Source organism: Bubalus bubalis, chromosome 2, assembly GCF_019923935.1.
Source record: "Bubalus bubalis isolate 160015118507 breed Murrah chromosome 2, NDDB_SH_1, whole genome shotgun sequence".
Classification (NCBI taxonomy): domain Eukaryota; kingdom Metazoa; phylum Chordata; class Mammalia; order Artiodactyla; family Bovidae; genus Bubalus; species Bubalus bubalis.
Window position 1 is genome coordinate 30,769,719 of NC_059158.1, and position 17,781 is coordinate 30,787,499.

The 17,781-nt window shown below is 41.3% G+C and overlaps 1 protein-coding gene across 2 annotated transcripts in view; it reads left to right on the forward strand.

Moving 5' to 3' along the window:
• Positions 1-17,781, forward strand: part of PTCHD4 (patched domain containing 4) — a 204,451-nt gene that overhangs the window by 153 nt on the left and 186,517 nt on the right. Inside the window, exon 2 of one of the 2 annotated variants that reach the window (XM_025268751.3) lies at positions 329-740. In XM_025268751.3, the coding sequence (XP_025124536.1) occupies positions 329-740 (412 nt within the window). Of the gene's footprint in view, positions 1-314; positions 741-17,781 lie in introns of those variants that run through there. The other variant, XM_006076113.4, reaches the window with a different exon arrangement.

Sequence of the window (17,781 nt, forward strand, 5' to 3'; positions counted from 1 at the left end):
GGCGCGGGAGGCGGCCGGGGCGGGCGGGGAGGGGGTGGGCCCGGGGGCCCTCGCAGCGCCCGCCGGCCACCCCCGCGCGCGCGGTCTCTATCTGCCCGCCTTGCTGCAACTTGCTGCAGTGTTTGAAAGAGTAGTAGGAGCGCATGGAGGTGGGGCCGGGGAAAGACCGGGCGGAGGAGAGGGGGGGCACGGGGAGCGCGGAGGGGGCTGGGAGGCGGCGGAGGCTGTGGGGCGGGGGGCCGACCCGGAGCGGGTAAGACGGGGCGGGGGGGGCGTGGAGAGAAGCGGGGTAGCCCGGCGCTTACACATGTCACATGTGCTTTTTAAGACGGCCGGGAGCGCCTGCGAGCTGGATTTGGTGGAGGATGCTGCGGCAGGTGCTTCGCAGAGGGCTCCAGTCGTTCTGCCACAGGCTGGGCTTGTGCGTGAGCCGGCACCCGGTCTTTTTCCTCACCGTGCCCGCAGTCCTGACCATCACCTTCGGCCTCAGCGCGCTCAACCGCTTCCAGCCCGAGGGCGACCTGGAGCGCCTGGTCGCTCCCAGCCACAGCCTGGCCAAGATCGAGCGCAGCCTGGCCAGCAGCCTTTTCCCCCTGGACCAGTCCAAAAGCCAGCTCTATTCGGACTTACACACCCCCGGGAGGTATGGCAGGGTGATCCTCCTCTCCCCACCCGGGGACAATATTTTGCTCCAGGCTGAGGGGATCCTGCAGACCCATCGAGCCGTGCTGGAAATGAAGGTGAACTACAAGGGCTATAATTATACTTTTTCCCATCTGTGTGTGTTGAGAAATCAGGATAAGAAATGCGTGCTGGATGATATTATTTCAGTGCTAGAGGATCTCAGGCAGGCTGCCGTCTCCAATAAGACAACAGCCAGGGTGCAAGTGAGGTATCCCAACACTAAATTAAAGGTATGCTCCTCCTGCATGCTTCTGCCAATTAAAGAGGCAGCACTTCATTTCTTGCCCTAAACAAGCAAAGAAAATGCAGAGGTCTCATCCTTAAGACTCAGAAGCTGATGCTTCTTTCATTTTGGCGGGGTGGTGGGGAACGATGGGCAACCGAGTGAAGAAAACAGGCAATAAATGGCATGACTAGATATTAAGCAATTCAAAGCCAAACAAATGCCAAAAATGAGAAAAAAAAAATGGATGGAAAAAAAAAGTTGTTTCTGAGACCCTGCAATTACATCTTTGTTCAGGGTTAATAAATCAGTGAATGGAAGGGGGAGGGGGAATCCTGAACAATTTGGGGGATTTCTTTTCATTCTGGGGCTCAATGTATTTCTTATTACTGATTACACATCCCACCTGGTGCCATATCCACCCCTTTACATCTTCAGCCTTGCTTGATTTTGACATGTAGGGAGTTTGTGCTTGGCTGCCCTGCGAGTGTGTGTCTGGAAGCAGTGGGTATGAATGGCTAAGGATTCCAGGAATTATGTGTGTGTGCGTGTTTGCACAGGGAAAGAAGCAGGAATTTTCTCTGTGTGAAAATGGAGATGTGCAGCTTACTGATGTAGTAGTTAACTGAGTCCTGTTATTTCCTCCCCACCACACACACAGACACTAAATCCAAACCAAAGCAAGATTATTATAATAGCCCAATAGCAAAAGAAAAAATTCCACAGTCAGCAAAAGTTGCCATGAATGATAATTCTGGCATTAAATAGACAGTACTGTTTAAACTCTCAATTCGGATTTTGTTGCTCAAATGAGATTTCTAAACTCATTCCACACTGTCAGGATAGAGCTGCTGCAGGCAATGAGGCATGCAGTCTCCAGGTGACTGAAGTTTCAGGGACAAATGTGACTTCCAAAAGAGTCACTGCACCATTTGTATGCTCAGCCCTGAGCAGCTCAGAGGCTGCACAGTCAAGAATTCCTAAGGCAGGTGTTTCCCAAGAAGAAGGAATTTTCTTTCTTCTAATGTGTATGAGGTTGTGTGTGTGCTTCTAGGGAAATCATGGAATAGAACATCCCAGTTTCGATGAATGGGTGGCCAGATATAGGAAATTGCTAATATTTCTATTAATTTATTTGATACAATCAGCATCTGTACACAATTTAGAAAAATTAATTTCTCAGGATTTTTGAGGTAAAGGGCTCTTTTTCCTGAATTGAAGGAGAAGTTATTGCACTTGGAAACTAGGGATTCCTCAGAAAATCCCATAACCTGCCTCCTTTTAACATATTGCCCTTGTTTATGGATCCAGAGGCTGACAAGGTTTCAGCCCCCTGTTCGCAGGAGCAGTCCCTTGGAGTTTAGTGAGACTAGACAGATGATTCATTAGCTTGAAGTCTAGGTAAGGGCTTGCCTGCCTCACACTTATTGAAGGGAGCGTGATGAATAGATGTGGTCGGGTTGCACGCTTTTCATTTCCCAGACCCTTTGCCATCAACATTATTGCTCGTTCGAGAGAAGGACGCGGTGAAGAGGTGATCTTCTTCACCTACAGTCTTTATCTGAGTTCTTTCCTATGTCAAACATCGGGTGTAAAGAAAGATTTGAAATTGTGACGTATTTAAATTTCAATTTGTTTTCCCTATTGAAGCAAGTTTGCAGTTTATTAATATGCAGGCTTAATTGAGCCCCTTATTTAGTTTAGTCAGCAGTACTCTCCAGGTGTAAGGGCTCTGTCCAATCAGCCACCATGGGCATTTTATTTATCCAGCAATATCATTATGATATGTGGGATACAAACTCCTAAGGCCTCTAATTCACCTCTTTAATAATGACTGACTGTACTCCTATGATTTACTGGATGCTCTTCTAGGCACATGGGACAAGTCTGCAGCAAGAAAAGCAAAGTTCTTACCTTCAGGGATCTTAATCGTCGATGTCAAGGTCCTTCCCTTGATTATCTGTAAGCAGGGACTCTAATCCTTGGGTCCAGAGGTTCTCCATCTAAACTTTCTGGCTGATTGGTTGGTTCATCTACATCTTGATAGGAATCAGTGGATAAGCATAAAAGAATGGAGTAATTGATTACAAAGGGCCATGTAGTATTAGTGGAATTATTCTGCTAACCATAATAAGAACAGGAGAATTATACACTGGCTATCTGATTTATAAAGCCCTTTTTCTGCTACATTCTATCAATAATATCAATGTGTCCTCCAGTGCATTGGCATGACTCTTTCTGCATGCAGTCAGTGGGGTCCTTAAGGTATTTTGGGGTAAATGTCTTCTGAGAGGAGTGGACTTCCCTGGTAGCTAAGATAGTAAAGAATCTGCCTGCAATGCAGGAGAGCCAGGTTCAATCCCCAAGCTGGGAAGATCCCCTGGAAAAGAGAATGACAACTAATTCCAGTAGTATTGCCTAGAGAATTCCTTGGACATACCATGGGGTCCCAAAGAGTTGGACATGACTGAGCAACTAACACTTTCACTTTCTGAGAGCAGTGGGTTCTCTGAAGCATCCAGATGGAATATCACACATGCTAATGTAATATAAAGTACAACTGGTGGAATTCCAGGGATACCTAGAATCCTATGAGTCTCCAGGGACTTTCAGGTGAAGAACTCCCTCACACAGAGCGAAGTGAGATGGCCCTTTGTTTTGTTTATATGTGATATGGAAATTACTTTAATTCATACATGACAGTGATGCTCAAAGAATGTCCCTAGGATGCTGACCCATAGTAAACTTTGAAAACTTCTGTTGTATGATATTTGAGAGAAATTTTATATTCACAGTTTTTGGCCGTTTAATTAATGTTGCTTTCATCTGCTACACTTGGGTCGCCAATCGTCCCAACTCTGGCCAGTATGAAAAATTTCAGTGCTGGATAATGCCATTGGTGGACAGAGAATCAATAGTTGAGGGAAAATGCAAAATAAATAACAGGGGCAGGATGGTGTGGATAGGAACTGGCAATCTCCTGACATAGAAGGAGCAGTAGGTCAGAGCCTGGAGATAGTCTGAAGATGTATAAACACTGATTGACAGAAAGCTTAGGACAGAAAGCTTTTTGGCAGAGGTCAGAAAGCTTAGGTTATGACAATTGGAAGGACATCTTCCAAATATTATTAAGACACCCAAGTAGTTCTGAGCACAAAAAGGTTTAGAACTTCTGATAAACATGATTATCTTGACAAGGTGATCCAGACAGGCAGGAACACAGAAAGTTGCTGCTATGGAATTCTAAAGAGAGGCTCAGATAAAGATGATATGAAAAAAGGAGCAGTCAGCTTAGAATACTACAGAAGAAACATATGCACTTTCAAATGCTGTGTAGGAAAGGAGCCATGATCGGAAATCCCTACACCTATATAATACAAACTCTACTGTTGTGCCTGTCATTATATTCTTTATGTTATTATATCCCTGAGCAGGCACAAAGCTCAAGTCTTACATTCCTTCTGTACTATTCACATCCCCCAAACCCAACCTGTACAGTTCTATGCAGGCAATATTTCCATCATTGATTAGTCTATTGACTAATGTGTTCATTTATACTGTAACATCACAAAGCTATTATCAACCTTCAAACCTCTATGATGTGCTTTTACTTTAAAGATATTCTCTACCCTCTCCAGATTTCTATAAATTTTTTGACCCTACTAATTCAGGGACCATTTTTTCCCACTTATTTAAGCATACATATTGTATAAATTGCTATAGTGTAGCCAGGCTGAATTTTGAAATTAAACACATAGTGTTGGAACCAGTCTCCTGATTAAAATGAGACAGGCACTCAAAATCCTTAAGCAAGGACTGCTCTGGACTCCAAAACATAGTGTCATTATAATTCCAGGGGCTCAGGTGGTTACAGGTAATATTTCCTTACTTCTTAGGTAGGCCATGATGACCTCACTTTTCCATCTGGCTAGTTCTAAGAAAGTACCAACTTCCATATGTCCCTGTTTCTTTAATTTTGCCACTGAAAAAGGCCAAGTAATGAAGAAGCAGAGAAATGTGGTCCATGACAAATGGTAAGAAAGAAGTGAAACAATCCCCTGCAGCCTGTCCTTCCCATTAAATTCCATTAATACATACCTCTGAACAGATGTTTAAGTGAAGTATATATTTTCCAAGGTACCACATTTAAGAAGAGGAACAAAGATAGATTTTCCTGCTTCTTAAAAGAGTGTTTCTCTGGGCACATTTTGAGTACACCTTCCTAATTTGGAAGCTGTTGCCATTAATTATTTAGTTCCAATCTCAGTGGAAGGGCAGTTAAAGCCCACATGAAAAGTAAAAAACAAGCATTACTTTTAAAGATTTCCAAGAAAAGTTATTCCATAGACTCCTTTCCCTAATTCATTCTAAAACCTTAAAAACTAGCTATGTCAGGATCTTCTGTTAGATTTAAGTTTGCATTCCTAATTCTCTCTCTTAATGGAAAAAAAATCACTACCTTATTGAATACATAGTTTGTGTCTTAACTGACATGGTGTTTCATACACAGCATGTCATTTTTGCAAGCTTATGAATCAGGAAGAATATTTTTATTCCCATTTTATGAGTTGGGAACCTAAACCTAAAGACCAGGAGATTAAGTAAATTTTAAGAGGACCCCATGTTAGTGCATGTTGGAGCTGGGCTTTAAATCCAGGTCTGTCTGACACTGAAGTTGATATTTTTAACCATGAATACTGTATTGGGTCCTTGCATATCCTGCATCTTTCTCTGTGACAGCAACCCCTTGTACTAAGGAAGAACTAGGTTGTAACTCCCAAGCCATCTCACATCCACACTTTGACCGCTGTTCTCTCATACCAGTCCCCTTGCTTACTGGAGAGACCAGCCCAGATGAAGGTGCAGTGAAGCTTCTCTTCCCTTACTAACCCACAAAGGAGTAATACTTCCAGTCTGGGTAAACTCTGATGTTGACCCAGGTGCTGCAGTGGTAAAGAATCTGCCTGCCAATGCAAAAGACGCAGAGTTTGATCCCCAGGTCTAGAAGATCCCCTGAAGGAGGAAATGGCAACACACTCAGGATTCTTACCTGGACAAGTCCATAGACAGAGGAGCCTGGCGGGCTACAGTCCATGGGATTGCAAATAGTCGGACACGACTGAGCAGGTAGTATCTGTATACCATCCATATGGTACATGGATTTGCCACAAACAATTTAACAGATTCCTTAGCAACATGTGATTTCACCTTTCATATTATTTCACATCAACTCAGAACAAACTAATGATCCACTGAGAGTGGGGAAGCCTGTTAGGTGACCGAGTTCCAAGCCAGGGTCTTATGTGCCAGACAGGCTTGAGTCCTTCTGTTTAAAATTGGCATCAGGAAAAAGAATTGATGAGATATGATGGGATAATACAATGCGGACTAAATTGAGAAATATTCAGGAGACCTGAGTTCTGACCCCAGTTCTGTAAAGACCAGTTATGTGACATTGGACAAGTCTTGTCACCAATCTGTGCTTCAAGCTCTGGGATTTCTCTGTGACATTCCACCATGCCATAGATAAATATCATCGCAGTGGATCTGGGGATATATTCTAGAATATTTCTTCTCTGGAGTGAAGTAGATGTCTTGATTAGTTAGATTTGAACTATGCTGTTAAGCAATAATCATAGTTTCCTAACTAAATAGTTGTACATATATTTCCAAGCCACTGTATCAGGATCAGTTCAGGCATTAAACTTTTCTGAGAAACCAGGTGGGCAAAAATCTTGCCTGGTATTGGGACACAGATTCTGCTCTTTGGCTTCAACAAAGACCTACTTTAAACTACATTAGGTAAATTTCATAAGTACTTATTCATGCTTCTTTCCATAGTTTTGGAATTCAAGGATTAAGGTAGAATTTTTTAGAAAGCAGAGAAATGACTTTCTCCCTTCTAATTTTCTTACCCTCAGCTGAGCTGATCCAGTGGTTCAGAACCACCAAGGGCTTGGGGTGGACACACGGAGCAAGAACGAAGTGTAGGAGGGCCTAGAGGCCTGTCTGCCCCCTAAATAAAGAAAAAACAAACATTCCTTTGCTCTCACTGCTCTTAAGTATTGCTTTAAGCAATACTTAAATTTAATAGCTTTGTCCTGAATCTTTTCTACTTTAATGCTATTATAACTGAAACAAGCTATGGTGTTGTGCTTTTCAAAATATATTGTGTTAGGAGAATATTTTCATTTTAACCCATTAGCCCTCACAGCATGATAGGGCTTCCCTGGTGGCTCAGATGGTAAAGTGTCCACCTGCAATGCAGGAGACTGGGGTTCTATCCCTGAGTTGGGAAGATCCCCTGGTGAAGGGAATGGCTACCCACTCCAGTATTCTTGCCTAGAGAAATGTCTATTGGACATGATTGGAACACATTGGTTTTATCTCAGTTTAGAGTTGATCGGTCAGCAGATGTGCATACCTATTCCAGATACATCCAGACATTTCTTCACATGCTCAATATCAGCATTTTTAAAGGAGAAATTTGGAAATTCCAAGATTCTGGATTTTCATGACACAGCTCTAGATTAAACAGCAGGCCTGTTTCTTCCCTAACTTAGTTCAACAGACAGGTCAAGCCCCTTCCACACGGAGAGGTCGTGGCAGCGATTCCTATCTCTAGATTGTTTCTGCTAGGCTGCTGGGGGACAGGGAGACAGCTATCACAGCCCTGGCACCCAGAAACATTACGGCAATGCTTTTGATTTAAAAGAGTGCCAAGCTGCTTTGTAAGCTACAGAATTAATTTCTTTTTGTTTCTAAAACCTTTTCCTCAAAGTGTTGTGTATGGACCAGTGGTATCAGCATCCCTGGGAGAACTCACTGGGAATAGAAATATCCCAGGTCTTACCACAGACCTACTGACCAGAACCTGTGTTTTAACCAGCTCCCCAAGTGATTCATAGGCCCCTGAGAGTTTGGGAAACTCAAGTCTCAGATGCAGGGTTGACATTAGTGTTCCCTATTCACAGCTTGAGTTTGAAGTCACGTGTGTTGGCTTAAACCAAAAACACCCTAAGAAAATTGAGTAATTAAGCCTGCACCATCTCATTTTGACATGTGATAGAGACATTAGAGAAATGCCTAGAGAATTATCAAGCAGCTATTCCACACAGAAAGGCTCACCCTTATCCTCTGTGGTTGGGCCCGTCACCTGGTTGAGCTTAAAGCCTATTACTGTCGGTCAATATTTTCCAAAAACGTCAAAATCAAATCTAACCGTGTCTTTAAGAAAAAAAATCAGCAGCGATTTTCTCAAGCCTCTTTGCGATTAGTTTACAACAGTAGCAGCATTAAGCCCTCGTTAGCCTAATCATGTTAATATTATATGGGAACACAAGGTATAGGAACTATACATAGGCACAAGGGTATTTGGGGAAAATGAAACACAAAATTAGAGTGGAGTAGATTTTTGAAGTGGCTTTGCAATCCATGCCTTTCTCAGACAGGATTATTATGGCAGAGCCATTCATTGAAATCAAGGCTCATTCTCTGTAATTCAGGGAAATTCAGGGCCTCTGAAAGGTACCTGATGAGCAGCACTTAAAATGAATGAGTCTGTTTAGTTACAGGCTTTGCGTTGGAACAGCCAATGTTTTCCCTTCAGAATTCCCCTTCTACAAGAAGAGGCTTCATCTGGGCCACGCTTACTTCCCTCTGCTGTCTCAAAGGCTAAAGGCAGAGGATGACTCGGCTTCTGGAAAACAGAAACCTGTTTACAGGGTTCTTAGAGCTTCAGGAGGGTCTGAAAGCAGTTCCAGGTGTTCAGGGTAGATGGAGGCTTGCCTGGACATTGAGCGCTCAGCCTCAAAGTTCTCTCTGCCCTTTGAACATTCAGGTCTGTTCTCTCACCTCACCAGGTTTCTTGATTATGTGAAGGAAGAGAATGTTCAGTTCTGATTGTCACTGTGGATCATACTACAGTAGGTGAAGTGCACCTTAGACTCAAAGCCATTCAACTATAGGTATACCTATGGCTGATTCATACTGCGGTTTGACAGAAAACACCAAAATTCTGTAAAGCAGTTATCCTTCAGTAAAAAAATTTTAAATAAAGCCATTCAACTAATGTAACAGATTGTGTCTGCTCTGTGCCACGCCCTGTGTTGGGTGCTGGAGACTTGAGTAAAGAACAAAAAGAAATGTGATGCATGACCCTCCAGGAGCTTGAGTCTAATACAAAAGACAAAAATCAGATAAATGTATCATTACAGATTATCACAGAGGAAAATTTCCTGGTGCTGTGAGAGGGAAAATTTCATGGACAGAGGAGCTTGGCGGGCTACAGTCCATGGGGTCACCAAGGACTAAGGACACACACCAACAGTGAAAGGAAGATACCAAGTCGTGGGCTCTTGCTCAACTTTCTTGAGCAAGGAACTGTGAGCTGATGTCGAGGTTAGATGGTGGAAGCATCTAGTACCTTAAGTACATTGAATGAAAGCCACTGTGGGTGGAAGTAAAACGCTGTCATGGTGAAGGTGCTAAGGGCTGTGTTGAGAATTTCTTAAGAGTTGGTGTCACACAGTTTAGATCAAGATCTGTGAAGCTTGATAGTCCAGTTTACATCTTTACTCTGTCCCATTAGCTCTATGACTTTGTTCAGATGTTTTAACTTCTTTGTAACTCAGTTCTATCATCATAACCCCGGACTTCTTATCATTCAGTTGGCTAATTAAAGAAGGGCTTCTCAAATTCTGATTGTCATCTGGAGATCTTGATAAAAATGCAGATTCTGTTCCTGGGATGGAGTGAAATTCTACATTTCTAGCAAGCTGAGGCCTCTGGTCCTTGAACCACACTGAGCAGGAAGAGTATAAAGCATTTAGAACAGTACCTGATTCTTTGCAAACTCTTAACAAACGCTCTCAGCTTAGCTCTTCAGGCACTGATATTCTGCCCTTATTCAGAATTGGTTAATTGATTTTTCTTGTGAACTCTTTTTTTAAATTTATCTTTTATTGAAGTATAGCTGAATTGCAATGTGTTATTTACTACTGTACAGCAAAGTGACTCAGTAATAATATATATATTCTCTTTCATATTTTTTTCCATTATGCTCTATCACAGGATATTAAATATAGTTTCCCATGCTATACAATAGAACCTTGTTTATCCATTCTGTATATAGCATTTTGCATGTGCTAATCCCAAACTCCCATTCCAACCTTCTCCCACTTCCCTCCCCCTTGACGAGCACCAGTCCATTCTCTATAGTGATCTCTTGATTAGATGAATATCTTTTTGTTTCAGTCCTCAAAACTGAAGTTGTTTCTATCCTATTATAGTCATTGCTATTTCCTTAGTAAGTAGAGTATGACAGGCATAGATTCCTCTGATTTTTGCTCCAAAGAACTTGAGCTGCCTTCATTCTGAATGTGACATGTCTTTGCTAAGGACAGTAACGAACAAATAAGGAAACTGTGAGACCTTGGTTTCAGTGTCCACTGGGTCTGGAAATATCTCAGAAGTTGTATATTCTTGTCACTTTCAGCACAGCTAGCCTTGACCCCTTATCCCCTCTGGGTTTCTGTAACATTCGGTTCTCCTCTTACATCTCTGATATCTCTCTGCTTCTTACTGGCTGACTCCCCTTGCTACTTCCATAGTTATAATTATTCCCATGGAACGATCTTTTTCCTGGTGTGTTCTCAATATTCTCATTCAAGCCAAACATCAGTTCTCTTCCACGTCTATAACTCCTTGAATGGCATCTCTATTCTGTCGTTTACTCGGGCTCAGTCACTATGATTAACTCTTCCCTTCCCTAGACTCCCACCCAGCAGAGACATAAACAGTAGGAGCTGATTCATTCTAGGCCAAGATGGCCCTTAGATCAGTAGTATCCTGATCACCTGAAAGCTTGTTAGAAATGTGCATTCTTGGACCAGATCTGCTGAAGCTGAGGATTGGGTCCCACAAGCCCTCTAGGTGCTTCTGATTCCTGCTGAAATATGAGAACTCTCGTGCAGAAGAGATGTTCAGTCTTGGCTGAATGTAGGCATCATGAGGGGAGCTTTAAGAATATTGATGTGTGGATCTCATCTCCAGAGGTTCTTAGTAAAGAGGTGACATGGACACTGAAATTTTTTAAATCTCCTCTGTTGATTATAATGGATTAGCAAGGTTGAAGACTAAGTTCTCCTTTTCAAATTTATTTTCCTTTTCTTTCTCACTGTCTCTCCCTTGGGTTTTCATTACCTTGTACCTGTTTTATCTAGGTAATAATCTAATCTCTATCACATGATTTCTCTCACCTGGAACCTAACTTGTGTAATAGGGTCATACATCTCTTGATATATTTTCCTCTAACCAAATCCTGCAAGAGTTTCTCATTGCCTAGAGAAGAAATGGCAAACTCCTGACCGTAGCCATTGAGAACTTTGCTTAGCCAGGCCTCTAACTTTACTTGAAGTTTCAGGTTGCAGTACATCTTATGCAGCAACCAAACCAAAGCAAACCCACCCTGAATTTTCCTGTTTTCTTACCTTCATTCATAATGTTCCTTTTGCTTGGAATTTCTTTCACACCGTCAAATTCACATCTCTTAAAAGTTGCTTTTTCCATGGAACTTCTCCAAAGTGCCTCCAAAGGTAGAAACCACTTTATACACTTTAAGAGGTACTTTGATGGCAATTTCCTTAATCACACTCTAACTTTGTTAAACTGTATGTGCCTGATGTAGGGCTGGTAGCTTTCACTACATACATTGATTTGCCTATGTGGAGCCAGCTGGTATGTGGGGAAGTTGCAAGGAAACAGGAAAAAAGGCCCATCCCAGCCAGCCTCCCCTTCTATCAGTTCAGTTCAGTTGCTCATTCATATCTGACACTTTACGACCCCATGGACTACAGCATGCCAGGCCGCCCTGTCTATTGAATCTTGCTCAAACTCATGTCCATCGAGTTATCCAACCATCTCATCCGCTGTCATCCCCTTCCCCTTCTATACTGCTGCTGCTGCTAAGTCGCTTCAGTCATGTCTGACTCTGTGCGACCCCATAGATGGCAGCCCAGCAAGGCTCCCCATCCCTGGGATTCTCCAGGCAAGAACACTGGAGTGGGTTGCCTTTTCCATCTCCAATGCATGAAAGTGGAAAGTGAAAAGTGAAAGTGAAGTCGCTCAGTCATGTCCGACTCTAGTGACCCCATGGACTGCAGCCTACCAGGCTCCTCCGTCCATGGGATTTTCCAGGCAAAAGTGCTGGAGTGGGGTGCCATTGCCTTCTATGGCTGTACCTAAACCTTAAAGAGAGATAGCTACTGGTAAAGTCATTGAGAATTGCCTCTCTGAGTAGTCCTGAGATGCATGAGCCACAAGCAAGATTGCTTGGGGCTTAGGAAACAAGGGGCCACAAGAATAGGGAGAGTCTTTCTCCACCTGTACATGGTACACGTGTGACTTCAGCTCAGGAGAGCCTGCAGGGAGGCAGCTTGAGCACCTGGAAGGGTTACCAGATTTAGCAAATAAAAATACAGAACATCCAGTTAAATTTGAATTTGGGATAAACAAAAATTTACGTTTTTAGTATAAGTATGTTCTAAATATTGCATTCTTCACTTATCTGAAATTCAGATTTAACTAGGCGTCCTGTATTTTATCTGGCAGCGTAGCACAGTGGGAACTCACAGAATCACATCTGAAGACCCACGCACAGACTTCAGAATGCCAGGAGACTAGCCCCAGTTCTAATGCACAGGACTCACCATCAGCCAGGGGGCCAAAGAGCAGAGCCTGAAAGCCAATTTGGGAAATAATAAAGATATTAGGGGCTTCCCAGGTGGTGCTAGTGGTAAAGAATCTGCCTGCCCATGCAGGAGGTATAAGAGATGAAGGCTCCGTCCCTGAGTTGGGAAGATCCCGTGGAGAAGGGCATTGCAACCTTCTCCAGTATTCTTGCTTAGAGAATCCTATGGGCAGAGAGACCTGACAGGCTACAGTCCATGGGATGGCACGACTAAAGCGACTTAGCACAGCACAGCACAAAGATATTCTAAAGACTCCCAGAATGGGTAAAAGTTTTCAGGGGCCAGAGTTTCTGTCTTATTCAAGTAGGGATGCAAGCAGATGAAATTTAAACTCCTTTTGATATGACTTCATATGTGTATTCTGTCCTGAGGAAACATAACTTACACTGGTCGTTTTAATAGTTCCAAGTCTTCATTTGCTAGTGAAATGAAAATTGAATGGATAAATGAAAGAAACCTAATTTACATTTGTTTTATATTTTATCTATGAGAAGATGAAAATATTTATACATAAGTGGAACTATAATTAAAGAAACTAAGTTATAAGATAAATAAGTCTTGGGGATACAGTGTGCGGCACAGTGACTATAGTTAACAATGCTGTATTGTATATTTGAAGGTTACTAAAAGAGGGATGTTAACTAATACAATATTCAAACATATCAAATCATTATATTGTATACTTAAAACTAATACAGTGTGATAACGTCACTTCTATCTCAATTTTTAAAAATTTAAAAAAGAAAAAAAAACTGCCCACATTTGCCAGAACCATATCTATATTGAAAACATCAATTTATGATATATAAATTAATTTTGGTCAACAGTATGGTTTCCAAAGACTTTTGTTTGCTTCTTTTTTAAAAGGGTCCATCAATTACTCAATTGTGAGAATCATTCGATTGGAGAGAGGGATATTTATTTAGCTACCCATGCTAAATGTAGGACTGAGAGTATCAAAAGCAGAAATTCAACTTTCTTAGTGGCTCAGATGGTAAAGAATCTGCCTGCGATGCTTGAGACCCAGGTTCGATTCCTGGATCAGGAAGATCCCCTGGAGAAGGGAATAGCTACTCACTCCAGTTTTCTTGCTTGGAGAATCCCGTGGACAGAGGAGCCTGGCAGACCACGGTCCAGACAGAGGAGCCTGGCAGACCACGGTCCACGGGGTCGCCAAGAGTCAGACGTGACTGAGAGACTAACACTTCCTAAGCAGAAATACTGAAGGTCATAAAATGTAAAGTAAGAGATTTTATCATTTCTATTCATGTGATGGTAAAGAGTGAAACTGATTTCTTAGAACTAAGGGAATTGGTTAAAAAAGTGAAGAGCAGAAGTCCTATGTTAGAAAGGAAGGGAGGGAGAAAGAAAATAGATGATGCAGCAGGTTAGTGAAAATTTGTTCAGTGAGAATATTAGCAAGCCAAAGCTAAACCCCTAGACAGGATTGGTTACCCTTTGTGTGTATGAAATGTGGCATTAAAATCGAAGAAGCATGCTCTTAAACATCTGCGCACCAGCACTAAGCACATGGGCTACTTAGAACCCTTCTTATTTTTCTTTTAAGATTATCAAGCTTGTTTTAATAACCAGATATGTTTTTATTGGGCTGTTGTTATCCTCTCTTGTGACATATGTTCCACTCAGAAAAATAAGTCTTTAAAAAAGGATCATTTGAACAAAACTGCTAAAATTACTCTCAAAAACAATTTAAAAATAGGTAATGAGTCCCCCATCCCTGCACTGATAAACTTTCTGTTTGTAATTTATCTGCAAGTCATCTTTTATTTATAAAGTGAGAAATCACCATTCTGTTGTATATTTTGATTAATATTTTTTTTGGTAAACTTATATAATTACATATGTATAGTGAAAGTGAAGTCTCTCAGTCGTGTCCGACTCTTTGTGACCCCATGGACTGTAGCCTACCAGGCTCCTCCATCCATGGGATTTTCTAGGCAAGAATACTGGAGTGGATTGCCATTTCCTTCTCCATATACATATGTATACATATGTATATATGTACATATATTCTTTTTTTTTTTTTCATTTCACATTTCTTGCTTAGAAAGAAATGGGAAGAACTTTCCTGGTGATGCAGAGGCTCCGGTTCGACATCCTGGTCAGGGAACTAAGACCCCATATGCCTCCTGACCAAAAGGCCAAAACATAAATCAGAAGCAATATTGTAAAAGAAAGGGACAAAAAGTCTAGCATGTCATTTCTCCCTTCCTAGGATCCAGGTCTTCTTGCACAATGCAGTTTGGAGGATGATTTCTAGACTCCTGGGTGGGCAGGGCAGAGCCTGAACAACAGAGCGTGAGGTTAGGGTCAGTGGGGCCCCAGTAAGTGCCCCTGGAGACAAACACCCTGCTTGGCTCCCCGGGGGGCGTGAGGCGCTCAGTGGCTGCACTAGCTTAATGACCCCTCTTTGTAGATCAAGCATACCTCTCTAAGGGAATAGCACACAAAACTGGTACTCGCTGCTCGACTTTATTATCATTACATTCTTTTCAACCATTGTACCCTTGGGGATTATTTTTAAGGACTTAGATCCTTTCTAGGCTATGAAACTTAAGACATCTTTTATCAACTAATCACATCAGCATGTCTCTTGCTAAACAATGTTCACTTACATTTTTAGTTAATTTATCTCAAAATGTTGTTTATAAACTGATGTTATCCTACTCATCTTCCTGACAGAAAAAATATTTTGGTAGTTGGTAACTAAACTGACATAAGATTTTTACTTCCCTTTTTGCCCTCAGCTCTGCATCCTTAAGTTATTGATGATGTTAAAGTTACAAGCATTGACAGTGTGACCCATTTAGCTTAAAACAGCAATTTTTTTTTTAATTGAGATGGGTCCTAGTTTTTAATGGATTGAGATGGGGGAGGCTCTAATTGATTGAGCCCCCCCTTTGAAATTATTAAATAATGATGAAGAGGGTAGTAAAAAGGAAATAGATCTATGTGAGAATCTAATTCTATCATTTATTACTGTATGACCTTAGATGTGTTATTTAGTGTTTTTGTCCCAGTTTTTCTATGTAAAAAAGTATTATTAATATTTTTTACATGACACTAAAAGTATTTTTAGTATCTACTCTCCATATTTTGAAATTTTCAGACACTTAGTGGTTTCTTAATAAATTGTAACTTTTTAATCTAAATCAACATCATAAAAACACCAAGTGAAAACTTGCTCACAATCCTATTGACCAATTTTATAAACAATTGATTTCCAGTCTTTGACTGTGAAGTACATAGATGCTATATAGAGTTCATGTCTTTCTTGAGGCTGTTAAATTTTTCCATAAAAATTTACATAATATTTTTTTGTAGCTCAAAAACCTGGCAAGTGATTGTAGCATAATTTACTTAATTGTTCATTTACTGTTATCTTGAGAGTAGACTAGGACTGTTTTTGGATTTCCACATTCCTTAGCAGACAAAAGGAAGAAAGCAAAATATTCTGGCTTGTCAACAGAAGCTGAAGAAAAAGAACATTTTCTTATGTGATTTAAAATGTAGCTTTCATAAGTATATGCACTTATGCAAGCACAATACAAATTTAGGTCAACAAGTTCCAGGGGAGCAGGTGTCCCAAGAAAAACCTTGGATAGAAATTAGAAGGACCTGATTTATTTATAGACCAACTACAAAATGCTGTAAATTGCTTTGTTAAGGACCACATCCAAGAGTAAGCTTATAAGAGTACCATGTGGCTTGTCCTATTACAAAGTGATTTTTAGTGCTTTTCATTTGGTATAGCTCAATAATTCTCAAAAGGAACATTTCAGGAACTTTCCTATTAAATGATGTCTGGGTCCCTTCCTCAGACCAACTGAATCAGAATCTCTGGAGAAGGGGCCTGAGAATTGGTGTTTTCTTAAGCTCTTTATATGATTCTAGTGGATAAGCAGGTTGAGAAACACTGAGAGACCTTAGACCAGAAAAAGATCCCCCTGTCCTACTCACCTCCTTTACAGATTCATAGGATGAAAAGATAAGGGAATGATACCGCTTCCTTTGACCCTCCACTTCAAGTCTTAATCTGAGGTCTCAAAAAAGAGAGCATTTGCCTTGACACAATCAATCACAGTACCATTTCCTTAGCACGTAAGCTGCCTCCGCAAGAGCTCTGTAGCTAAAGTAAACAACTTCATTCTCTCTTGTAATTCCCTAATCCGGTATTGATTGGCCAGAAATATGATGTCTTAATCATTTTGCTCTGCTCCAAAGATGTCCAGGATTGCCAATCATTGGGAAAATATATCCCTTGACATTTTAGAAGGCATCCTTTCTTAATATACTTCTTCTAGGAGATTAATAATAAAACCTCTAAATATTTATTATTATGGTGATAGAGCCAAAGGAAATGAATCTTGATAGCTCAAATAAATCTATTTCAAGTATAGGCTTTCAATTCTTACGAAGCTGTTATTAGCTCCTTGATTTCCATTGTGTGTGTGTGTGTGTTAGTCGCTCAGTCGTATCCAACTATTTGCGTCCCCATGGACTGTAGCCCATTAGGATGACCTAAATTCCTTCATATCCTGAGACAGTGTTTGCTACTTTGTAACCAGTTCATTAATACTACTCATTGTTAGCCCATTCTTGTAATAAGCATGTAGTAGGAAGGCAATGGCACCCACTCCAGTCCTCTTGCCTGGAAAATCCCATGGATGGAGGAACCTGGTAGGCTGCAGTCCATGGGGTCACTAAGAGTCAGACATGACTGAGCAACTTCACTTTCACTTTTCACTTTCATGCGTTGGAGAAGGAAATGGCAACCCACTGCAGTATTCTTGCCTGGAGAATCCCAGGGATGGGGGAGCCTGGTGGGCTGCCGTCTATGGGGTCACACAGAGTCAGACACGACTGAAGCGACTTAGCAGCAGCAGTAGGAAATAAAGAAATATGTACGGAATAAATGAAGGATCAAGTGAATTAACTATTTGGCTTTTTTTTTTTTTATATTTATTTTTTTATTTTTTTTATTTTTAAACTTTACATAATTGTATTAGTTTTGCCAAATATCAAAATGAATCCGCCACAGGTATACATGTGTGCCCCACCCTGAACCCTCCTCCCTCCTCCCTCCCCATACCCTCCCTCTGG